The 25,415-nt window shown below is 39.8% G+C and overlaps 1 protein-coding gene across 1 annotated transcript; it reads left to right on the top strand.

Moving 5' to 3' along the window:
- zic6 (zic family member 6) lies at window positions 1–3,543 on the top strand. Its single transcript, XM_054597688.1, has 2 exons — window positions 1–958; window positions 2,933–3,543. The coding sequence occupies exons 1-2, from the start codon at window positions 1–3 to the stop codon at window positions 3,541–3,543; spliced, it is 1,569 nt and encodes a 522-aa protein (XP_054453663.1).
- Window positions 3,544–25,415: the final 21,872 nt, after the last annotated feature.

The following is a 25,415-nucleotide window of genomic DNA, read 5'->3' as shown; positions in this document are numbered from 1 at the left end:
ATGACAAGCCTTTCGAGGTTTAGTGGCTGCCCTCTCTCTTGCGTCAACCCCGGGGAGAGCAATACTGAACCCAGCGTGGTGCTGCCACCTTTGGCAGGAGAGCACATGGGACTCCCCACTGGCAGTTCCTTAAAACTCTGCCCCTCGCACAATTTGCGAGACTACCCCGAGACGAGGTCCAGTGCCTATGTTGACCACTCGGTTCCCAGTTTTTCAGACTCTGGATACCACAGCCACCGGTTAGAGCACAGCCCCAGGGGCATTATCATTGGAGCCAACCTTTCTGGAGCCGGCATGCCACCCGTCACTGATCAACTGGCATCAAGAGCTAACCAACATGGCGGGATTGGAAGGTATCGTGACTTCCACGGCTACAGAGACAACAGAAGCCATGCTTTTTTCTCAAGTTATCAGGAGCAGGCCCACACCTCCACCGACGCATCTCGAGATTTCGGAAGCCAGATGATGCTGGGTCTCCCTGGCGACCTCCTCGGCCGGAGTCACCCTTATGGCCAAGCTATCAACCCCAAGGGAAACAGCCAGCAACTTGTCTCCCAATTCCTGGGTCTGTACAAACCCCTCAACATGGCAATTCAGCGTGGAGGAGGCGACGCTTTCCTCAGGTGCTCTAAGCAAACTGTGAAGCATGAGCTGGTGTGCAGGTGGAGTGACGGCCAAGAGGGGGCCGGGAAGCTGTCCTGCTCCAGAGCCTTCGGGACCATGTATGAACTTGTCACCCATGTGACAGTGGAGCACGTCGGAGGACCAGATCACTCCGAATATGTGTGTCACTGGGAGAACTGTGCGAGGGACAGGAAGCCTTTCAAAGCCAAATACAAGCTGGTGAACCACGTCAGAGTGCACACAGGGGAGAAGCCCTTTCCCTGCCCCTTCCACGGCTGCGAGAAAGTTTTTGCACGATCAGAGAATCTTAAAATCCACAAGAGGACTCACACAGGTTAGTTAATAATCATACTAAAGAAAATCATTTGTTGATGATGATAATAATGATTATAATAATAATAATAATAATATTAATGATGATATTAATAATTATATATTTTGGCAAGTGACATTTGGGAAAAAAAACGTGTTTAGCCTTTTCAACTTTCAGCACAAACTATTTAATTAATATTTATGAGTTTTGCAGTGTTTATCTGTCCTAACATTTTTATTTTTATTTTTCAATATTTAACTGATTATGGACATTTGCCAATTCTGTCAGATTATAATTAATATGATCAATAATATTATCAGCATTATTATTACTATTAGTATTATGATTGCATTAATTATGCCCACACATTGTTTTTGTTATTATTACACTGTGCCTTGTTATTGAGGCCTACATTGTTATAAAGAATATTGTTATGCTAAGCTCCTCTCGCCGTCTCTGTTATTGTCTGCATGTTTTGCAGGAGAAAAGCATGTTCAGGCTCCATGCAGCCACCACAGATGAGTAGCAGTGAGACAGCTACAAAGGAGTATAGTCTGCAGGCCTAGTGGTTAGGGTGCCTCTCCCACTTCATTCAGCGAAAATTATTAAATAAATGCCGGGACACCGGAGAGTTGTGACGTAGCCGTTACGCTGCCTCTGCCTCCCAGGGACTCATCCTCTCCTGAGCTGAGGACACTAGCAGAGCACACCACACTGTGAGGCAGTAGGAGACATTAAGGTGTGCGAACGCATGACCTCAGTCAGCAAAGTTAAATTATTTTAAATTGAAACAAAATTAGTCACGTTTCCATCTTCGTTTAATTTTCATCACTATTATAGACCTGTTACTTGTCACCAAAATGATGTCATAAGATGCATTTCATTGTAGAGCTGACTTTCTCTGGCCTTTCCCTTTATGCCCCATTTTAGCACAGTGATATCTTCTGTCAAAAGGATTCACAGAGCAATCTTATTTTATTCTTTTTTTCTTTTTTTACACACACTTCAGGGATCTCATGAACTTGATGTCACTAGGTGTAATCATGAATTGAAAATTATAAACGATGAATGAAGTGAATGGTCCGCAGAGAAAGAGAGCCTGGAGAAAAAAACATTTATTAGCTGCCCCCTTTTACTTCTGGTGTTACATTGTTTTACTGATGAAAGCAAAGAGAATGGAGACAGAAAAAAAAAGGAAGCTTAATGGCATTTCTTATTACTGCACATGCGTAGTGCTGCTAATTAGACTTCATTTATGTCGGAAATTATATTAACATTTCTTTGAAATTCCAAAAGATAGACATCCATTAGAGCACAGGCCTGCAAAATGAAGATTTAAGAGAAACTATTACAGTTTTATTTATGAGTCCAGCTCTGATTGTCCGCTACATCAGCGTGTGTGCAGCTGTAGGCAATCTCACTGCGAGGAGATCAATTAGCATCTTGATAGCCATAATTCATTCTATGATGATAGCTCCATTTAAACAAATCTTTGCATTTGCTGTCGGAGGTTAATCATAATCTAAAGCATGTGTAACTACAGCCTTGCTGATCCAGTCCGCAGACTGCCTCACTTGTTGCAATCAGGCCTGAGCTCCAAAGTTTCAGCAAGTAGTTTGAGTTTAATGGCTTCATGACTCATAGCAGTCAGCAGTCATAGTGTTTAGCACATTAGTAACAATTTACTTCAAAGATGTGGCATTTTAAAACGTTTCATAACCAAGGAGAAAAGCGGCTGTGTGTTTGCAGAGTCACTGTTGAAAGCTGATGACTTCAATAGTCATTTCAGTGTGAAGACTGAAGGTGCATTTCTTGTTTTGCAGGGTCACTTTTTTTTTTATATATATATATATATATATTTTATATATATATAACATGGTTTTGATGGAATGCACTCAGGTTCTCAGCATTAGCACATGAGGCCAGGGGAGAGCATGCACGGGCCTGTGAGCATTTTCGTAACTCGCCGTCATTTCTCTCTTTGCACGTTTTTAGGTGAAAAACCTTTTAAATGCGAGTTCGAGGGCTGCAACCGGAGGTTCGCGAACAGCAGCGACCGAAAGAAGCATTCTCACGTGCACTCCAGCGACAAACCCTACATGTGTAAGGTCAGGGGCTGCGACAAGTGTTACACGCACCCGAGCTCCCTGCGCAAGCACATGAAGCTCCACTGCAACAAGGCCATGCACGTCCCCAAGAGCGAGGACGCGCGTCCCGGTGACGCGGAGGCCAGGTCAACCCGGGTCCCGGACGGATCCCACATCAGCCCTCTTCAGCCGTCCACTCAAGATGTCCCCATGTCCCCAGAGAGTCGAGACGAGTCGACCCCGAGGTCACGTTTCCACCACCCGTTTGACAGCAGCGTGGACTACTCCACACACAGGTCCCAGCCCCTCCTGGACCCTCTGCTGCTCCAGAGAGGCAGCTACAGGTCCCAGTCCTCCCAGTACCCCTGCGGCCAGACAGGTCACACTTTTGCCCAGAGCTCAAGGACTTTCCCCTCCACTTCTCCCTTTCAGAAAAGTATTGTCAATGGATGGTACACATGCCACAGCGGCGTGGACTCGTTCCCACCAAAGCAGTGTAACAACATCCCGTCTCTTTGAGTTCCTGTTGGGACACATGCGGCAGAATCAACACCTTTTTTTTTTTTTTTTTCTTTTTTTTTTTTTTTTTTTTCCGGGGCTATATATATTTTTTTCTCCATGTTATAGCCTAAACACGTACAGCTGTATCTCTACTACTCTGTGTATTTTTTTGTGGATGTTGTATCAGATATTTTGTGACACACACGTCCAGTCATCCTATTGAAATGGCGAAATGTGTCGAGCTTTAATTGTTGTTGTGAGGCCTGTTTGGTTGGGTTTGGCTTACAGCCCATAGCCACATGAACCCCACAGTGGGTTATAGGAACTTTTACAAAGTGTATAAGCCTAATTGTTCGCTGTGTTGCGTAATTATTAAAGATATCTATCTTAAGTGGGACAAAAAATGACAAAGGATTTTATGGAAATCTACGTGTTGAGTCCTCTGAACTTACTGGAAAGTAAGAGAAGGAGACATCTTGCTGAATGTAGCCCTAAGTGTAGGGGTCTTTGTTGAATGTAAACTAGATGTAATGTATGTCGGGAAGGTAGAAACATGATTCATGTCTTTATGTAGCCTACGTCACAAGATGGAAATTCAGTAATATCTTCTCAAGTTAAGTTTTAAGACAGAACGATGGGCCTGAAGCATGATTTATCTGTAATTAAAATACTGCGAGGCTCAGTAGGTTTTTTCTCTCCCCTTGATTTAGTTTCACTCTTCGACTCCTTTTCATTACACATTCGTATTCTTGTTGGTATTACATATATTTCACATTTCTGTGCAAAGTAAAACCAGTGTGAGCTCGTGATACTATGAAAACGTTTAATTAGCATACAGTTCTACTGTACATAAGCCTACTGTATAATTAATTATGTATTCTATATTTTATTAAAGTGTCTATATTCTCTTTGATCAGGTGTGTGTGGTTAAACCCGTTCAATGCATCTTCATCACATTTTCTGTTTTATTTATTTCTAATTATATCTTTTTTTAATAGCCCACGCAATATTTGCAGGTTTGCAAATGTGTGCAATAATGCACCGCCTGGATACGGCAGAGGCTATATTTAGTGTTATAGATGGAAGGAACGGGTCAGACCTTTAACCTAAAGGTGTTACACTGGTTTATGTGGGCAATCTTCCAAAGCCCAAAGTGAACAGTAACATAAAATAACTAATAAATCCTAAAAAATTACTCGATCTGGCAAAAAAAAAAAATGCGATGGCCACATCGCACAACAAATAACAAACGGCCCTCTAACAACCACATGGCGCTGTGTTTTCAATGAGATTGTAGTTTTCTTAAAGGCGTCATGAGCGTTGTGTGGGATACAGGTGGATTTGCCCCAAGGTCACGCTCAATAAGGCGTGCCTCTTGCTTCCACTTCAAGACAATTAAGCTGATTTCAAATCCTATTAATCACTTTTTATATATTCATTCAATGTGTTGTCGCTCTCTGTCTTTCTGTCTTTCTGTGACTCACTCAAACACACGCTCACACGCGCACGCGCGCACACTCCAAAACCTCTCACCTTGAAGGTAAGCAAGCTGCAAACACAAATATGACGCCTGTAGCCTCAAAATATTGTATTGTCTAAATAAATAAACACTCCATTTTGACCACTATCATTATTCTATCCATGACACATAGAGACAACTTTAATTCACTCTATCAAGGTTAATACATTCAAAGAATTTAAAGCTCTTCACTTTGAGTCTGAATGTATCTTTTTCTGGATTTCTCTGCTAAAATCGCTGTCACTATAAGATAGGACATGTATGTGCTGTTTTGTTTCATTTGGCCATTTATAAAAGTTGAAAAAGTTGGAAAAACACAAACCATGCTGTTTCTCCTCCACAGTTTCGCTGACATATTTGTTCATGTTTGATGGTTTATTGTACCTTCTGGGATGTAAATTTGAACAAACACCTCATTATTTTTGGGAACTAAGCTGTGCAGATTTCTGTTTGAAGCCTGTCTTTTTTTCTCGGCAGAGCTTGAATTCAGCCTCACTGTTAGTCCTGCAGAGCTAAAGTCATCTGTAGTTATTATTGCCATACAGCTCAAAAAGGGTGAGTGATTGGAAACTGAGTGACCAGGTTGCAGTACTTGTTGTTTTTTAGCTAAAGATGATGATGTACACAGTGAGAGTCTGTCCTCATCCCGCTCAGGAAAGTACTGCAACAGCTTGATTATTGTGGAGGTCAGATGGGTCACAATTAAGATGAATAAGGTAATGAAGAAAAAAAAAAAAAACTCTGCTCCGCTGCCTACAGCAAAGCTTTATACTTTGTACCTGCATGTATGGATGTCAGCATTTTATACCATTAAACATCCGGATAATAACTGCCATTATATACACTGCTTTACACATATCAAAAAGAAATCCGGTCAAAAGTGCAATCATTTTACATGTCTTTGAAATATATGCCACAGTGATCTGACAGCTAACAGGCAGTAATAAGGATGTTCTTTATTCCAGTGAAAGGATTTGATGGAGGGGCAGTCGTCTGGATGGCCACAAAATACATGGGGTGAATGCTCCAGACTTTAGAAGATGTTTTCCTTCCAGTCTCAACCATATTAATACACTTTAAGGCATTTTAAAAGTCCAGATGACTTTGAGTACGGTGCTGATATTTGCTAGACAAAATACAAGCAAGATTCTCACATTGGCTGCAATTATTTTGGTTGCAACATTCATCCTTCTATATTTAATAAAACTTTTTAAATATAGACCTTTAATAAATCCCAAAACAGTCTGAATCCTCTGTGCTATTTACGAGTGAAACATTACTCTGTAAGCACATTTTATCTGCTTACAGAGTAATTGTTCTTGGAATTTTTGCAAAGCTGTGATGAACTTGTTTATGTGTTGTGTGCTAGTTAAAAATGTATGTTGCACATTATACTCATAAGGATACATCTTTAGGGACAGTCGGATATTTGTGATGACGCATTTTGTAAATCCCTTTTGGGTTCGCCTGCAGTACGTTTTTCGCTTTTAGCTTTTCATGAGGATTCTTTCTGAAAGCCATCCCAAAGTTTTCGTAGTTTTTGATAAAGAAAACCGCTGCATCAGTTTGTTTTTTTCTTTAAATAATTTTATTTTTGCTAATGTATAACCAATGTGTACCTGAAATGTACTGCCGCATCAGTGCTGCTCAGTTTACTACAGATAATAATTTTCATGGCGGTGAAGATTTTGTGTTAAGTAGTGTTACATGATCTGAGATGGATCATTGAAAGTGGTTGATGTTTTTTATAAAATTTCTGTTGTGAAGTGCTTCTTTCCTCCAGTAAATTGAGGTGAACTGGGTTGGCTTTGATCAGCGTACTTTAATGATTAAATTACTGAAATTTATGAGATCCCTTTCCTCTTGTATTGCAACCTTATCAATAGTTTGCATCAAATGCTTTTGGTGTTGCTCTGGTACCATTGTTTTTAAAGTAATCTCAAGATATTTTATCTCAGAGCTCATCTCTTGAGCTATTTTATCTCAGAACCCCAACTATTGTATGCACCGCCCCATTCTGCCCTTTTGTCCTCTATTTCTAAAAATAGTAAATCCCTTCACAGAAAACACAATAGAGTGAATCAAACATCATTTTGTGTGCAGAGAAGCTTCTGTATTTATGATATGAAAAACTGATTTTCCGTTTTTTGTGTTAGGACATGTATGAAGCCAAAAAGCAGCAACGTAAATGGTGAATTTCTCCAGCTGCAGTATGTAAGCGCTCTGTGGTGTATCCTGACCAAGCCGTAGTAATATTCCATAATCATTGAACCCTGCCACACCCTTCCCCCCAGTAATCACAACTGATTAGACCTCCACAGTTTGCCACTTGCCCGCCGCCATCTTTACTATCCCGCTCTCTGCCTAGCAACAAGCAAAGGCGCCATTTTGGACATGGTATACAGTATACACCAATTTAATGTAAATGCACCCATTTCACCTTGGGATCCATTGAATTGCCATCTTGCCCCCCCTGCGTTTCTGTTATGCCATGCTTCGGTTGAGCCCCAGCTGTGTACCAGAGGGTGGGCTGCTTTTTTTTTCACACCAAGTCTTTGGTTTTATGCATCATCATAATCATCTATGACATCTTGCGTAACTTATGCTGTGCGGCTCCCATACTTCTCCAAGTACGGTTTAAGCACTCGGCTCGGACTGTGAAGGCTGCGTCAGCATTGACTCCGACTGACCACGTGTGATTTTAATTGGATCTCTGGCTCCCCCCCCCCGATCCTCCCCAGGTCAAGCCAGCAGTGCTGTTGCTCCCCAACTTGCTTTCTTTTCATCCACCCCTCTGTGCCCCCTCCCCTTTTTTTTTTTGGCAGGTCCTCTTGTTCCTCCGTCTCATCTATCTCTATCCCTGCAGCTCCTGGCTATCTTCACCCTCTATGGCGCCTTCATGATGGCCCCCTAATCTCTGCCAGTGTGGTTCCACGGTAAGTAGGTGTCCTCTGCCAGATTCTCCCATAAACATGCATGGAACTTCACTCCTATATATCTTCTTTCCTCTCTCTATGGAAAAATTGCAACCCCTCATGGTAAACTGAATGCAGCGGCACTGCTGCTTGAAAAGGAAAATTCCACATTCTCTTTCCAGCTTGAGAGTGGTAGCTACTGAGGGGTTTGGCATCAGTGATGCTAACAATGCATACTGAGGGCAACTGTGACGATGAACAAAGATTGATTCTGAAGGAAGAGATTGAACCGTCAATAAGATAAAACAGTGGAGTGAAGTGAATGAGTAGCTCACGTCACTTCTTCTTCTCTGAGAACATTAGGAAGCCTGTGTTAATTTGACAGCTGGACAATTAATAAGCTTTTAAAAAACACCATCATAAGGCTCTTATGGAAGACAATGCAATCATTCCATGTTTAATCTGTTTACGAACCATTAAATGGTGAATAAGAATGTAGAGTCCCGGCACTGTGCTTCTTATGATTTAACCAGACTGATCCTTCAGATTATTTTCTCATCTGCATCTGCACTGCAGGTTCCTGATTTGAGCGGTGCCAGCCCCCTGTGTAGTCCAGCCTGTACCCGGGCTTATTAAACTAGGCTCCTATTCACTCTCCCCAACGGTCACTCCACTGTCAACTTAAGCCCAAGCCATTCGAATACTCAGCTTTCAGACTATTGTTGTCGAAAAATTCGCCAAAACTGAGTATCGCTGAACAGCCCATGTGCAGCGGGAGAGAGGGAAAGGCCCCGCCTATCCTCATATCTAATGCATAATTGTCTTTTGATGCATTGCAATTTACCCCTGTGGATGGTTCTTAAAAAGATGTCTTTTTTTCTTTTTCTTTTTTTATTTCATTTATTATCCATGCCTTACATAACAGATATTTTGACATTTTCTGATGAGCCAGTTTCTGAGCTATCACGGAGGCTTTAATTGTCTCCTATGAGCGGGTAATCTCACGAGGTAACCAAATGACTGACAACGATTATCTCATACCAAGAACAAACAACCTGCGAGCAAAGGTTTTTAGATATGGCCCGGGGTATTTGTTGTGGCCTGTCGCTAAGCAAAAGCAAAATAAATAATGTTTTAAGAGTCCACATATTTCAAAATTCATAGATCCAAGGTTTTTTGGGAGTTGGAGTAAGTTGAGTGGGGTGAGCAGACCTTTGAAGATCTTTCAACTCCTGTAAGCTCCAGGCCTATGAGATGCAGTGCCATCCTTTTAAGGGAATGACCATAACTTTGGTCCCCTTGCTTCTAATCCCTCCTTCAGACCCTCGTCGTCAGAGATCAACCGGGCTGAGCCTTAATGTCCTCCTCTCCCTGGCAGGGGCAGCTGGTGGCTTTCATGTATGTGGAGAGCCAGATGAATATGCTTAAATCTGCACGTTGGATCAGGAATTGATGCCTTTATCTTCCTTATCTGCTTCTTTATCTGCTTGTTCTACAGTATATGATCTTTGAGAAATCATCAGTTACATTTTCAGAGCCTCTGCTTAATGATTCACATTTTACTGAATGCATTTGAAGAGTTTGATTGAAAATGTTATAAAGGCTTTGATCACAAAGCCTAAAGAGCACAATGCCTTAGATTTTACCAAAATAAAACAGTGCAAAGAGACCCTAAGTGCCTGTTGTGTTTGCTGTCTCTCAAAACTATCACATTTCATTAGCAACAATTCAGTTCTGTTGTGAGATACTGCATCTGAATACTTTTTGTATGATTTCTCAAATCTACATCGTTTGAGGTTGAACTTAAAAAAAGAGATCACATTGATCACGGTCCAGGGTGTTTTCAAAGCAGTGAGTAATCGCGACTGTTTAATTTTATCTGTTGCAGTATGCATTGCAAGGCGGCTGTGTAATCAAGCCTGTGAACTCCACATCTGAAGGACGGATTCTGTTTATGATCGCACCTCGATTGAAGTCCATCCATTCGCTGAACATGGACGTGTTGACGCGCTCCGGCCTGTCCTCCTTGGTATGTAGCCGTCAAATGAACATGTACTCGACATGACGCTGTACGTTGTTTTCAGCCGACGTCTAGTGTCAGTAACAGTCCTGGGGGCCTCACGGGGGCCACATTTTTAGAGAGCTGTAAGTGAGGACGCATGGCGATCTCACTGTTAACCTTCTGCGTTACAAGAACACCCCAGGGCCTAACTCTACAATGATGGATGTAGGGTGGCGGGGGTTAAGGGGCCCCACACACACAACCCAGGAATTCCCCTTGGGGCCTTTTCAATTACAGTTAGACCGAGCTCCGCACTGTGATGATATGTTGCTTTAAGGCTGTGACATTAATGGAGGGGACAAATGTGATTTGTTGTGGTGTTGACCCTAAAGTGCAAGACACAGGCAGAAGCACTCTCATGGCACGAAAGGCAACAGGAAGAAATGCAAGGTAACCCATTGTTGCTTTATTTATTTACAATCATCAATAAAAGCATCCAAACAGACCAAAGTGTAATTTAGGTCCCTCTGAAGTTAAAGAAGCATTGACGGGAATAGTTTATCAAAAGGAGCACAAGGGGCATGAGAGATAGTAATTAGCCGGTAGTGATGCTTTGACCAGCGCAGGTAACGGATTTAAGAGTGGCAAAGGGAAGGACTGTCCCTTCATCTGGTTGGTGATCAATGAGGCCGCCTAACCTTGTATTGGACGTATGCTATGATGTGGTAATCAGATGTACAATGTGTAGGTGTGTGTGCCGGCACGTTTAACATCAAAAAACAGCTGCAGTGGTTTTTTTGTCCCAGGATCAGTGCTGTGCCAGTATCTCGGCTGACTTAAACCTGTGAAGATTGCACTCTTCCACAGATGACTTTCAAAAAGAACAAGGCAGAACTGACTGCATCTATTTCTGTCCTCGGGGAATAATCCTGTGTTCGAGGTTTCTGGAAGAGGCAGGGGATCAAAAATCCATCACCTATGCGAAAGCAGAGTGTTTCATATAGATCCTTTATTAAAGTGGGACATGGCTGAGGTAATTAGTGCTTATCCTCAGCTCCACTCCTTTATCTGCATTATCTTCTGCTGTAGTGGTGTGACTACTGTAGTATTCTTTCAGTTATGTAATTGACATAATTATGCAATCCACATGTGTAACTGGGGTATGTCTCAGAAATATCTATCTGCAACAAAAAGAGCATATTCCCTTGGAAATGCAACGCCTTTCAGTATGACAACAGTTTGACAGATATCAGGTCAACGCCCAAACAAGGTCTGATTTCTGAGAAAAAGTTGTATTTGCGAAGAGAAACAATGACATTCTTGTTAGAAATTTCACAATATCTGAAACTTTTAGAGCACCAACATAAAAAGCCCAACTATAAATGAATCACTAAAAACTATGCGTGTATTGTATTTGACTTTTATTATTACCACTTGATCAAACACATCATTAACTATGCTCTGTACATTAACTTAATTCAGAACCACGACTGAAGGGCCATGAATAATGCCAAGGAGTCTCGGAGTGGAAAAAAAATGCCACCCCTCTCTCCAGCTTTTCACCACGCAGCTGTAGTGTAAGTACCAAGATTTTCTCTGCATGTGTTTTGAAATGTTGTCCATGTACTTCCTTTTATCAACACAAGTAAAGTAAAGATACCAGCCAGTAATATAAACAACAGAGTAAACGGATCAAGAACCAACGTGGGCTTTTGGTATTACACACATGTGAACAAGATGCCAGAGGCAACATGGAGTCACTGACATAATTATCTAAACACGGTTTATTATTCATCTCCGTAATAAAACCGGATTTACTGTTGTTCCATGCTGTAAATCCATCACAGGGATGACTATATATGACCCAATTTCTCATCTTTCATATCATGTATTATGTATCAGATACATTGATATTAATTGATGCTGTTTTTTCTATTTGTTCAGCTTAATGTGTGGACAGCCTGAGCAAAGATGGAGGCTAATAAATGTCTTTTATTGTGAGAAAGCCAGATGTTGGGGGTGGAGTAGTGTAGGTGTGTGTGTGTGTGTGTGTGTGTGTGTGTGTGTGTGTGTGTGTGTGTGTGTGTGTGTGTTTGTGTTTGTGTGTGTGTGTGTGTGTGTGTGTGTGTGTGTGTGTCCTCCAAAGTTAAACCCAGGCCGCCGCAGCGTGGAGCTGAAGTCCCCCTGTATTCTTGCTCACAGATCACACAACTTATGAAAGACTGCTCTTTGATCATTTCCATTTCTAAAATAATTTCCTTTGAACATTTGAAGTCACTTGTGCTTTTATTTATAAAGCCTATTTAGACAATCAAGGGGTTGAAAATAATTAGGCTCGCATGCACGAGTGTGGACATGTATTTCCTTTCAATCAGTTAACACCAGCTCTGTTAATTAAAGTTCTGAGCTGTTACTCTGCCCAAATAATTTTCTTATTAGTGACTGCATTCCTCAGATCTGTTGTCAGCGGAGCATATTTTCTTCTGGTTTCTCCTTTATTTTAATTTTTTTTTCTAGCAGAAATCCCACTGACCCATATAATTGATCTCATTTTTGAGGCATATAATATAGATCCAGAGTTAAGAGAACGGAGGCTCTATTATTAGTCCCATTTGAGTTGCACAGCCTCCTTCTAGGTGCTGCTGTGTGTTGCTGAATTCCCTGAGTGAAGGCATTACCATCTCATTTGGGTAAGGGTGAGATTACCTCATGCAACCGAGCTGTTTCATCACAGAAAAAATGCAGGGAGGCTGAGCTGTCGCTGCCGACTGTTTATACAGGCTGCTGGAGGTAGAAACATTGCAGATACATTTCACAAACATCACACATGACAACTTGTGATGCCACCTTTACTGATGTTTCCCTTGAAAGGTCTCTCACTAACAACAACATCCTATTGATCCTCAGCACCATTTTAACAACCTCCTCACACCCTCTCACACATACACACCTGAGTGGGTATGGATTGAAAACGTTAGCGGTTAGCTGCTAACTTTGTCAACAGATGCTTTAGTGAGGTTGTCAAACAGGCCCAGTCATTGTGGGCTTGGCCCGCAGCGCATGGAGAGAGTGATGAAAATAATAGTGTAAATAACGGCTCAATGCTGAATTCATTTGCAAAACTTACATTTCCGTGCTGATTAGAAGACTGTGGCACGTGATGAGCTATCAAAACAAGAAATAAACTACTCGGATTAAAATTCTGCTTTTAATTGGATAGATGAAAGAAGCAATTAGTTGCAGTTGAGTTAAGTAATTTTTTTCCCCAAGTCAGCTCATCCTCATTTATTAGGAAAAGGGAAAAAATAATAATGTGTTTTAACCATTTTACAGTTTCTGTCTTAAATTTAAGACTTTATTGGCCACTTTAGCTTGCACACCTGTACAATCTACTGCAATTCAAGTGCTATAAATTCTACCTTTATGTTCAGGTTTGGTTGACATTGACGGAAATTTGCAAATTCAATTACATGTTTATTACTCAGGTCATAGTCAACGGTGGTGTTGCACTGGACCACATTAAGCTGTTGAGAAGTCAATTTATTTTTGCATCGCCCAGTTGACAAACATGAGGGAGGCAGAATATTAGAAACACCTTTGGATATAATCCAATCCAGTACAACACCAACACTAACTTTGACCTCAATGCTAAAAGGCATAATTGAATATACAACGCACAACTGAACATAATAAGCATCATAAAAGTAGACTTCATGGCAGCGCAGTTGTATTGCATCAAATACAAAGTTGCATCTACAAGTAGGCTCAGTTTTATAGATTTTAAATCGATATGCACATCCCACTCAGTTGCCAGTTTATTAGGTGTATCAAAACTAATGAAGTCAATTTATGCAATGGTAAATGTTAACTTAAGCATTCATAAGAAGTATATTAAGTTATAATAAATGGTTTATAACATTGTAATGCCATTGTATGCAGATATGCTAACATTTTTAAAATAATATACACTATTTGGTAACAATTATAACTTCTGCTCTGATGACATATTTTATATTATTATAACTGTGTTTTACTCCATTCAGTCATTCATTATCTGTTTACACAGACCTGGGGAGCTTAAAGTGTTACAGATGCAATGCTCTCTGGTCATATTGGAGGCTGTACTTTGCGGTGCAGTTTTATTGTATTGCATTTCACTGAGACAATATTTGTGCTCTTTTTTTAAATAAATGTGATGTTGCAAAATATGAGAAACACCCCCCGGTGTAATGCACTGTAACAAATCAGCACATACTACAGCCTCTGAACAAGGGAAAACTAAAACCTTCATGAAGTCAGCATTTACTGCAGGGCTGTTTAAGTTGTGTGTACCTAATAAACTGACTCCTGAGTGTATATGCTCTATGCGTTAGTCTTTTGAAATATCAAAAACTTCAGGTGTAGTGAGAAGGAGGAGTCGTGCAATATTGGTGACACTGGTGATAAACTGCTGACCACTTTTCAGTTCTTCTCTTTCATCCTGGCTAGAGGGCACAAAAATACATTTCTTCCCACCTGTTGGCCTCCATCCTGCTCAGTCAATATATGTTACATCTATAATGTCTATTCTGTACATTTGTAGGCGAGAGGCACTTTTTGTTCAGTTTCAAACGGGTGGTGTGGTAGCTGCTGTGGTTCTGAAGGTCCAGGGCTGCTCTGCGTGTTAAAGGATATGTTTCCTGTTGTGGAAAAAGGGGCCAAGATGACCAGTAGTGCTGTTGCACCGACTTTACTCATCAATCAGAAATCAAAGCTTCGACAGTTGCTACCATTAAAGGGCTGCTGCTGGTGTGTCCTGTGCCAATGGGTCTCTTTCTGCTGAGCATATTAATATACTATAGGTCACAAGGAGGCTCATCACTGATCATGAAGGGAAGGATAGATGCTCCTGAGCCACACCTGGCACGCTTCCAGTCAATATACGTATTTAAATATACAGTCATCAAAGACTGTAGTGGACCACTGGAATGATTGAAGTGGTTTAACGCTTAAAAATAAAATCAACCAGGAATTTACAGTTGTAGAATTGCTTAAGCACAAGACAGAGATTCAGCAATAAATAAAATGTTTTTCTTTACCTTGTTAAGTTTCCTTATATAAACAGAGTATTTATTGGAGAGGTAAAGCTTTACTTGAGGTTGCTCGACTGTTTGCATGTTGCCTAAAGGCCTGCAGACATGTTTGTATTTCAGGCTGATTTTTGGGATTCAGCTTCAAAAATAAACCTCACCTTAAAAAACAAGAAACATCTAATCAAAGTAACCATGAGGTCACAGCTGCCAGTTGCAGGCTACGTCAAAAAAAGGAAAAACTTTTCATCCTGATTCAGGCAATAGGTCTGTTTATCTGAACAACCATTAGAACTTCAGCTGAGCCGCTTTTGCATTGAAATCATGTCTTTAATATCTCAAGGAAGTCAAGTTAACAATCAGGCTAACTGCTGTAACTCTCTTTGATCTTCTGCTTTTACCACACAGTAATAATCACATTAAGCTGTATGTGATTTACACCAAACAGGAGTTGATTAATTAATGCAATGTTTGTTAATACATTTTAGTCCATTTTGGACTAACTTAAAGTATTACATGTAAAACGTGTAAATGTGTGTGAAGTAAATTTAAAGTGTGCATAGCATGTTTATTCGATTTTTTTATTACTTCTATGAATGTGACAGTCCTTGCTGCTTATCAGAAGTGAACAAGCACAATCTATTCATTCTATTGTACAATATATTCACCAGAAAACAGACTGCATACTGCCGCTTCACTGCATCCACCACCGGGGACTAGTGCTGTTTTGCAATGGGAGGCGTCTCTAAAAAATTGAGATTGAGCCACATAACAAATACCCAGTTAGACAAAATATGTCCAACATAACAAGCATGTTTCATGATATCAGTGGCAACACATTCTAAGTTGCTACCATGTCCCGAGCAATGTAGTTTATGCCTTTACCAGCATTTAGAGTAACTTAATTCTTATGTGGAGACTGTGATTTAGCCTTTTTTGTGTGTACCAGGACATGTTTATGGGCTAATAGGCCTTTGTAAGTCGTACTCTATTTATTTAATACAATTGTAGTGGGAACAGAAGGAATAATAAACAGGCTGACTAAACATACGATTCTTCTTTCGGGCTGAGAAAACCCTGTGTAAGGACACAAAAGGGGGACGTTTCCACTGCGGAAAGTAAATTCTTTTGAAGTGGAACTAATCATCTGAGGGATGGTTCTCGTTGTCCTAACAACGCAGCTGAATTGGAATGAGCCTTCTTTTTTGTGGAAGATATGTTTTCTTTTTCTCATTCAGAACTGATGATGATAGTAGTTTCACGCCCTGTCCACCCACATTGTCCGTCCAAACTTCTTTGCAGATAAGTCTTCACTTGGAGACGCCTAACACACGGCGGGTGACTCCTGGACTGTGACGTCAGCCCCACTCCTCTGTCTTCCAGTCTTTACGCTTTTAATGCCGTTAGAATGAAAAGGGAATCTCACAGCAAATCCTCTCCTATAACAGTTCTTTCTTAGAGTGTTAAAAGATCAAGACTTTGAAACTACTCCTATATCATTATGTACCAGTCACTCTCAAGATAATACTGCTCAAATGTTTCATCTTTTGATTGCTTTTAACAAAATTAGGAGTGTGCAGTGTATATTTGTGTGTTAATTGAAAAGTATGGCTCTATGTACATACATTTTTTTTTATCTTAGAATACTCTTAAAGGTTTTCTTAGTGTAGAAATATGTTTTCATAGAAAGCAAATAGTCCAATAATCTGCAATAAGTGGCTTTCTTTTTAATATTAGAATATCTTACATGCTGCAGTTAAAGCTACTATTAGAGGTCCATACAGGGATGTTTGTGCTTTATTTACATTTATCTAGTTAAAATACCTTCCCTTGGATCTCTCTCTCTTTAGCTCCTCTGTATATTTAACAGCTGCAACTACAAAAACAGCAAAAAGCTGAAACTTTAAGTAGTAATAATTGGTTATTATTACAACTAAAGATCTTAAATTATTATTGTGTAGTTTTTTATTTTACTGACATTAATGGACAGAACATTTGCCATCAGACTGTATAACAACAGCGGAGACCACAATCTGTCAACATGCTGACCAGGCGCCCCTGTGGATATACTGTACATTTTTATTCTTATTTCTTATTTTTGTTCTATCTTTATTTTGTTGTATAGTATGTGTATTTATTGTCTGTGTCTGTGTAGTTGAGCTGCTGCAACACTCGAATGTCCCCCATGGGGATCAATAAAGGAATATAATAATAATAATAACATGGTTGAAGGTGTAAATTACTTTTTTTTTAATCTACACCTTATTAACCTATTCAAGACTCATATAAAAATGACTTAAAAGAAAATGTAATTAACGACCTGTTCACGTTTGCATGCTCTGTACTCTGAGTGTGAACCAAATGATATAGGTCTAAATATAGTCTATGAAGAGCCATTTATTGTGAGGGCTTAGCCAGTAATTTATATTAGATTAAGTGAACTATTATTTCCCTACAAGTCCATATAGTTCCATTAGGTTTTAAAAGGTTGCAGCAAAGTGAATGAAGGAGACGGACTACAATGTTCTTAAAGAGTGCATGTCATTTACAAACCTAGTAAGCAATTATTGGCTGGAATGATGAGGTCTCTGATTCACTGCGACAACTCCTTTGTCTAGAGATGAAGGGATGTAACTGTGGGCTCCGGCTTGAGTGCAGGGTCTCCTCATGCACCCTCAGGGAATTGAGAAAGGTAACTTTGGCCGTCTGACCTCAGACTGGGAGAATTCCAATCTCTTACCGTTACTAAATCTTTATCTTCACACAGGCTGTATAGCTTCGCCTCTCTAGAGTTATAAACTGTCGGCCTTTCTGCTAGTCCTATAGTCATCCAGCCGTTTTATTGTCTCAGTGGGGGTACAGAGTTCAGGCAGCAGTCATCCCCGAAACAGAGGTGAACTGTTTAGGGAAGCGTCTCGGCTACTGTGCTAACTTATCATTCCGACCTGTCAAGGCTTTGAAGCAGCACAAAACAAACACAGGGTGGATTCTTCATTGTAAACTAGTTGTAGATTTTACTGCACAGACAGTTTGTCACACCAATAAACAAAAAGCTCTTGTTGAAAGTTTAAAATATTCCACTCTTTTTCTCAAATAAACCGATAATCTATCATTTGAGACACCATCTTATCGGTCTAAGGATCATCGGAATGGAAGCATCAATTATCAATCAAATCTAAATGAACCACAAATTGAGATTTAACCATCAGCAGATTGGGCCCCAGGACTTATGAGCCATCTTTTTACTATTCATGGCTCTGCTCAAAGCTTTCCTACTGTGTTTTCATGCTTATTATATATTAAAACTTATGATGGCTGCATATGTCTACATTATTCATACATTATCTCATAGATGATTTATTAATTGCAATATTGCACTTTGCAGAGAAGGGCACCCAAAGAACAATAGGTTTTTAGATTTATATTCTCTTTTGAATCAAACCATTTTTCATAGAAACTCCCGGTTGGCAGTGAAGTCTTGAATGTGGCCAGAGATTTGGCAAACAACTTAGACCCACTATGAGTCTGTGTTGATAACAAGTGGATTATTTGTATTTCTGAGAGGCAGGTGGCAGCCAAACGAACACAGTCGTTCTCAGTCAAAAACGAATTCACTTCATGCAGACTTGTTCTCAGCAGTCATGAATCTGCAGGACTTTGAGTTAATGCAGCAGCTTTTCACACACCAATTAAAGTGTATTTAGACTGCTGATGCAGGATTTGGCGGCAGTGTGTTCTCGCAGGGGGTGCAGGAGACAACTGTCTTCCTCAGCGGAAGACAATAACAGCAGGATTAGCCTTGACTTTTTTCTCTAATGGTGAAACAAATGCTTCTTGAATCTGTTTGTCACCACCTGTCTGCTGTACATACACTGCCTTTTTCCCCCAGCTGAAGCTTCGCGAGCACACACAGGCTATTACTGACTGTAGCAGGTTAAGGCAGGACATAGCAGATAAGCTCGTGGTGCACTTGAATGTAGGCCATTTTGAGTGGTTGGTGGTAAGAAGAAATTCAGCCCTTTTAGAGGATCCAAACTTAGAATCCTCAAATAACCTAATTTCTTCTCTCCAGTTAAAGAAATTGCCTCTTTTAAAGCCACTGAAAGCACACCGTTCTCTAAACATGGAGGAAGAGGCTGATGTTCTAGAAATGCCCAGGACTACATTTTCTTAACACAGCCATTAAACAGTTGTGTTGTATTATCTCCATATCTTCCAAATATCCCTTGGCTTGCTTTGTCATTTCTGCATGCCATGCGGTAGCTGGTTGCCATTGTCATCATGGCAGACTGTGAGCCGGAGAGAGGACGCCAGAGCCGTGCCAGTTGGCTCAAGTAGTGAAAACACAAGGCAGACACTGCACCATTCTAATCTTTATCGTTCCAGACACGAAGGTCACTTTTGTGGCAACGGCAGTTTTTATGTGTCCCATTAGTCACGAGACAGATTCCATATACTATGTATGGATCTATAAATATACCTCCTGACCATGAGTCTCACTTGTTTCTCCTCACTTGTGTATTTAACAGTCATGTACAAGATTAAGCCCATGTAAGCTATTAAAATTAGGATTATGATCTTAAATTAAGAGGAATTAGATTGAGTTGAAGTTATTTAGTCAAGGTTATGTAATACTGGGTGAGCCAGTACAAGTCTATTATATGTATGTAAGATACCATTAGAAATGGTAATTATGGATATATTCATTGTTATATTTCTTCTGCATTTTCCCTTAATTATATAACATCATATGTACAGATGGTAGGAATGTTGTTTTTTCATAATGAACTCCATTATTCAAATCCATTATTCAGTTACAATCAAATGCTTTCTTCTTTTGCTGTGCTGCGTTCACTGTAGCTAACAACAGATAATAAAAACAAAAAAAACGTGTGTACCTTAAGTTATTGTATAGCTTTATCAGTTTTCATGCGGCTCTGCAGCCTGTGCACCTATCCTCCTGGTGGTGCTTTGCTTGGTAGACAATAGTCCTGCAAATACCAGGGGTCGAGTCATTATCTTCTGCTCAGCAGGTGTAGACATTATTGGAGTGTTGAACTAATGATATGTAATGAGCTCTCTGTGACACATGTCTAGCCACCCTTACTATCACGGGGCCCATTAATAGATAACAGCATCATAATTAGCTTCGTTGGGAAGCTTATAAATATATCAAACTACATTTAAGTTGTGTGCGCAGTTTAACGTGCTGTGTGTTCCCGCACTGGGCCGAAAGGTGCATTAATCTTGCTTTTACTTTTTGGTGTATTTAGTTTATGCATCAACATCATGATGCCTACATACTGTCAAAGGACTGACACGATGCACAGTGGTCACACTAGTGCCCTGTGTGCATATGTAAATGTTTGTTTCGACTTTTCTTTTTAAACAAACATTAAGAATTGTATTCCTTGACTAACAGAGGGATGAGTCATTGGGCCATTTGTTAGTGTTTTCAGTGTACTCGGTAAATTGAAAGCCCAGGACACAAATACATGGCTGTCTTAAAAATTTATATTGGAAATGGTTTTGATGTTGTACCCCACTGCAAACACTTTCAGCCTTGTGCAGGTCTCCTAGCAACAGCAAACAAAGGCAGGACCCATCTCAAGTTTCCCGTGGAGCGGCCAGTCCGGCGTGCCTTTGATCTTGACTGGGAAAATAGCTGAGTGGGCACTACTCGCATTTGTCTTTCATTTACTCCAGCCCCCCCCGCCCTCCTCCCAAAATGTTCCCTGAAACAGCCAAATCTTCATCTGTCCCCAGCAACCAACACCCCTCCTGGATAATCAACCATAGCAAGGGAAGTCATTGAAGCACTACAAAGTTTAGTCCAAATTGGAAGTTTTCATTTCGCATATAGCTGCTATCATTTGTGCTACTTCTCTACAGGGAGGAGAGCGTGTAAACCAAGATGGTATTTTATCCTTTGTTTCCATTGTCTCAATGTAGCTTTACTGCAGAATTTATCAACCTGTGTCACAGCACTTTAAAATAACCCCGTGTTTTCAACGCTAGGATCTTGGACCAAAAGTGAAAGTACTACTTTTATTCCATAAAAGTCCCAGTGCCATCAGACAACTGGACACACAGTGCAGCTGATGTGTATTTTAAAAGTCATGCTCTTATTTTGAATTCTTCATTTAAAAAGTAGGTTGCACAAGAAAAAGGAATATTTTGAGCGTGTTTTCCTATGTGTTGGATAGTGCTTTCTAAGTCCCAGGAATCAAAATATAAATAATTCCCTCATTCAATGCATACACACGACCAAGGAGAGAGAGAGGGCAATGTACTGTATCTTAGGGCTATTAAATGTTATCTTACTCCAGCGCTCTGCTCTACTTTTATCCAAAACAGCTCAGACAGCTCAGGAGATTTAACAAATTGAAGTGTTTCACACTGTTTTGGTGTAATTTACTGTAATTGATGTTTCTATCTAGTGCCGAGGCCTTCTAAAGCAATTGCTTGTGTTTGTAGGAAGACATGCAGCCCAGTGGGGTGTATTGACTCAGGCTGTTGACTAATACTACTCTATTGGCATGTTTTAATGCTCTCCCATTGTTTGACTAACAGACTCCTCTGTAAAGCTAAAAGCACACCTTGCAAACTGCCTCAGATTGGGATCAGAGTATTTGTTTGTGTTTTATACTGCTGTAGCTTTCAAATGGAAATAAACAAGTCTTCTTTTGGTGTAAATGGGTCATCATGGGCTGTTTCACCTGGTTCTGTAACCTAACTTATGATCTGGCCTTAAGGGACATCTTACACCACTCAATGATTATGCCCCCATGACTGTAGTATTTATAAGAACAATATATTGCCAAAAGTAATATACTACTGTTAAACTAGCAGTGTAACAATACACTCATTTCATACTCCACAACAAGTCTACAAGTATTATCAGCGTGATTTACTTAAATATATAGCTTTTATTTATTAGCAAATTCTATAAAGTTGCACAAAATACAAATTCTCAACTAAAGTCCAAGTGCCAGTAAATTGTACTTGTGTGCAGTATTTGAGTGAATGTACTCGGTTACTTTCCACCGCCTCTTATTCAATATCCTGTAACATACATGGGATTCATATCAGACTTGTGTATTAACGGGTAGACAAACAAACGTTTAAAAACTGTGCAGGTCGTATCAGAATAAAACAAGTTTCCTTTACCAAATATGTTGCGTAATAAGGGACTCTCATCCGACATAAGAACAGTTATGAGACATTATGATATTCTAAGTTATTTTATGTGGTGAAATATTTTTGTAATGAAGGTAAAATGCTCTGAAAAGGTCAGGCAGCAGCTACTAAATAAGTAGAGTTAATCTAGTAAAACTATTGATTCCAAGGTCAAGACTTAACTTTCACACTCACTGAACATATTATATACTCTTTTAGAGCTATTTTGGCTTTAATGCCTAAACACCAGTTGATATATTTTTTTAATTTAACATTTATGACATTTCTGCAAAGATGCACATACTGCAATTAGTCAAAATACTGCAAAACATTTTACATTACCCTGTTTTGTTATCTATATTCTGTGTGAGTGCTATTTGTGTAATTTTCCGCAGCCTTTCGAGAGAAGACATATCATATTTCATCTGTTATACAGATGCTTGTTTGTAAGGAACACAAGCTGGATCCTATTTTGGTTTGTCAAAGTAAAGCTGCAGAACAGCAGGTTTTTACATTCCTTCATTATCCTTTCATGGAAGTGACTGAGGTTTGCGAAAGGAAAAGAAAACTGTCCCACCGCTGCCTTCAACTGCCTGTATGCTCCCCTGCATATGCTTTACAAACTGAGAAGCCTTATGTTCGTTACCTTTAATACACTACATAGTCGCATTGCTCAGCACTAGACCTGAGGCAGAAAGGTACACTGTAACTATCATGACACAGGATGATAAACAAAAGGTGTGACCTACTACAGAGAAACCAAAGGGCTCCAATAAGCAGACCCGGACCTTTCAAGCACTCTTGTGACCTGGAAGGACCAAGAAAAGGTTTTCTTTTACCTTTCTTTTCTAACTAAAAGAGTTATTGTGGGAAGAAAAAAAAAAGAAACATTTGAAGCAGATTTATTTTTTCTCTCTCTCTCTCTCTCTCTCTCTCTCTTTCTCATAAACCCATCGGAACCCATTTTAGCATATTTATTTATAGCATGTTTCTGATTCAGAATCCTGCGCAAAAAGATTGTTGTAGCATCAAGTATCATCACATTACCCTTGACAAAAAATAAAGCATGTCTTCATGCTTGTCTGCACCAAACCCCACTCAGAGTTACACCCTCTGAAAGAACTGCATGTGCCATCTGACTCCAACTCTGCTGGGGTGGAGAATGTATTAATATCCTCCTGAGCCCCAAGCATGCACATTCACTTTCACCTTAATTCATCCCTTTATATGCTTACCAAATATAGGTGTCCTAAAAGGTACTTTGTACTGGAACCATTTCAGTATTTAGTCTTATATAACAAGAGGGTGAGGCTCAGAATGTTCAATCTGCCAATATTCCAATTTGATGGGTTTTTTTTTTTTTTAATGGCAGAATTCACTTTTTAAGAGGACATTGGTGTTTCCTGAGCTCAGCACTGCCTTCTCTGACTCATTTTGGAAATATAAAAAGAATTATAAAAAAACAAGTCCCATTTTAATGAAACTAGAACTGGTTAATGATACAGTACGTATAGTTGTGGTGGTGTATCTTAGTAATAAAAATATAACTTAGAACTGGGTCCATGAAATCCACTCTACATAGTCTGTTAAGCTTGCTCCGTAACGATATTGTTTCTGCATTTTTTTGTTTTTACAGCGCATCATAATTACGTTCGTACAAATAATGTAGGTCAATAATTACATAAGGATACTGGTAAAGGTCATGTTATCTGCATATGTATATTATTTACATTTTAGCTTGTGAATGCATTTCTTCTCTTGTTGATCTTTATATTTTACATTTTCTAAGCATTTCCAGCCACCAGTAGCAGCACTGAGGACAATACATACATATCAATATAGAGCAGCACTCCTAGCAGCGCGAAAACACAGAATCTTTGATTTTACAAAAACAAACAATTAATACACCCACACACTATCTTTTGAATTTTTATTACCACCAGATTTCTTTTGTTTGGCTTAAAGTGTCGTGAACAAGTTGTTGTTCTTGCATTAGACACTTCAGCTCCAGAATGAGATCCACAGTCTGAACAGGGAACTCCTGATTCAAATCTAGTTTTTTGGACTATGGTATTAGGTATGAAGCCATGCAATGAGATTTAAATTTAGTAAAGCAATGTATTTTTTCAGAAACTATGTCCTACTGTGTGTAATCCACAAACCTCACCATGAAAAGTTTTCAATGGACTTACTTTATATTGAAGAAATAGCATTTCTATACACACTATATATTTTTTTCTTTGTAATCTGGGTGAACTGACCCTTTATCTCAAAAGCCACTGGCTGCACTATTACTTGTTGAATTCTGTCCTGGTCCTTCCTGGATCAAATGAGGCGCCATATTGAGTGTAAGTACTTTAATGTTTCTGCTCATTTGCAGATTATTGGGTCCCGGTCACTTTACCACCAGACTGCAAAAGAGCATTGAGTTTTATTTCCATCTGTGAAAGAGGATGTTTCAGTGCGGAGGTGTTTTAAGAAGAATTGTGCTCATTCGTCTGGTGCAAACCCACCCACACTTTTACAATTTATTATCATTTGAGTGTAGACCATTGTAGTGGCAGCTGCAGCTAAATTTTGCATGTCATGTTTAATCTTTAACATGGATTGTCCTTATAGTTGAAGCCTAAACTCACTCTAACATGGTTAACTACTGCCTCATCAATCGGCATTTTTTAATTATGCATTTAAGGAATGATCTGTTGGCTGTTTATCTTCCCAAACTGAATATGATCAACAACTCTCAGAGGATTTTGTATGATGTTTATGGATGCCGTTTTCTGCATTTTTTGAGTTTTCTGGAATGTCGGCTTCACCTGCACAGAAAGAATCACGGATTTAGATGTAGAGTACTACAGCTTTTCACACATCACTGAGGTCTGCAGTAACTTTAACCTCCCAATGTATTTTTTCCCCCCTAAGGCACTGCGTTTGAATTCTTTATCCGTTTCAAAAAGTTTCCATTGGAATCTCTGGGTATATAAAGAATGCGCAAAGCTCGCATGGCTATTTAGAGTGACGCAAAGACATGTTACACCATCTCAATCTGTGTCAGCCTATATGCTATGTACACTTGGAAGACGTCAGTGTCTGTTTGTGCCATATAGAATTATCACCTCTTAACTATATGACATTTCTGGAGAGAGAAAAAACAATCATGGCACAGACGGAGTGGGGGTGGGGTGGCATTTGTCAGTGCTCTCATT

The sequence above is a fragment of the Anoplopoma fimbria genome, chromosome 4 (genome assembly GCF_027596085.1).
Source record: "Anoplopoma fimbria isolate UVic2021 breed Golden Eagle Sablefish chromosome 4, Afim_UVic_2022, whole genome shotgun sequence".
Lineage (NCBI taxonomy): Eukaryota > Metazoa > Chordata > Actinopteri > Perciformes > Anoplopomatidae > Anoplopoma > Anoplopoma fimbria.
This window is presented reverse-complemented; position numbering and strand designations above follow the sequence as displayed.

Excerpts from the sequence above, each read along its gene's own strand:
- zic6 (XM_054597688.1), top strand. The coding sequence starts at position 1 with ATGACAAGCCTTTCGAGGTTTAGTGGCTGCCCTCTCTCTTGCGTCAAC. Across the intron at positions 959-2,932 it reads CCACAAGAGGACTCACACAG|GTGAAAAACCTTTTAAATGC; the intron begins GTTAGTTAATAA and ends GCACGTTTTTAG.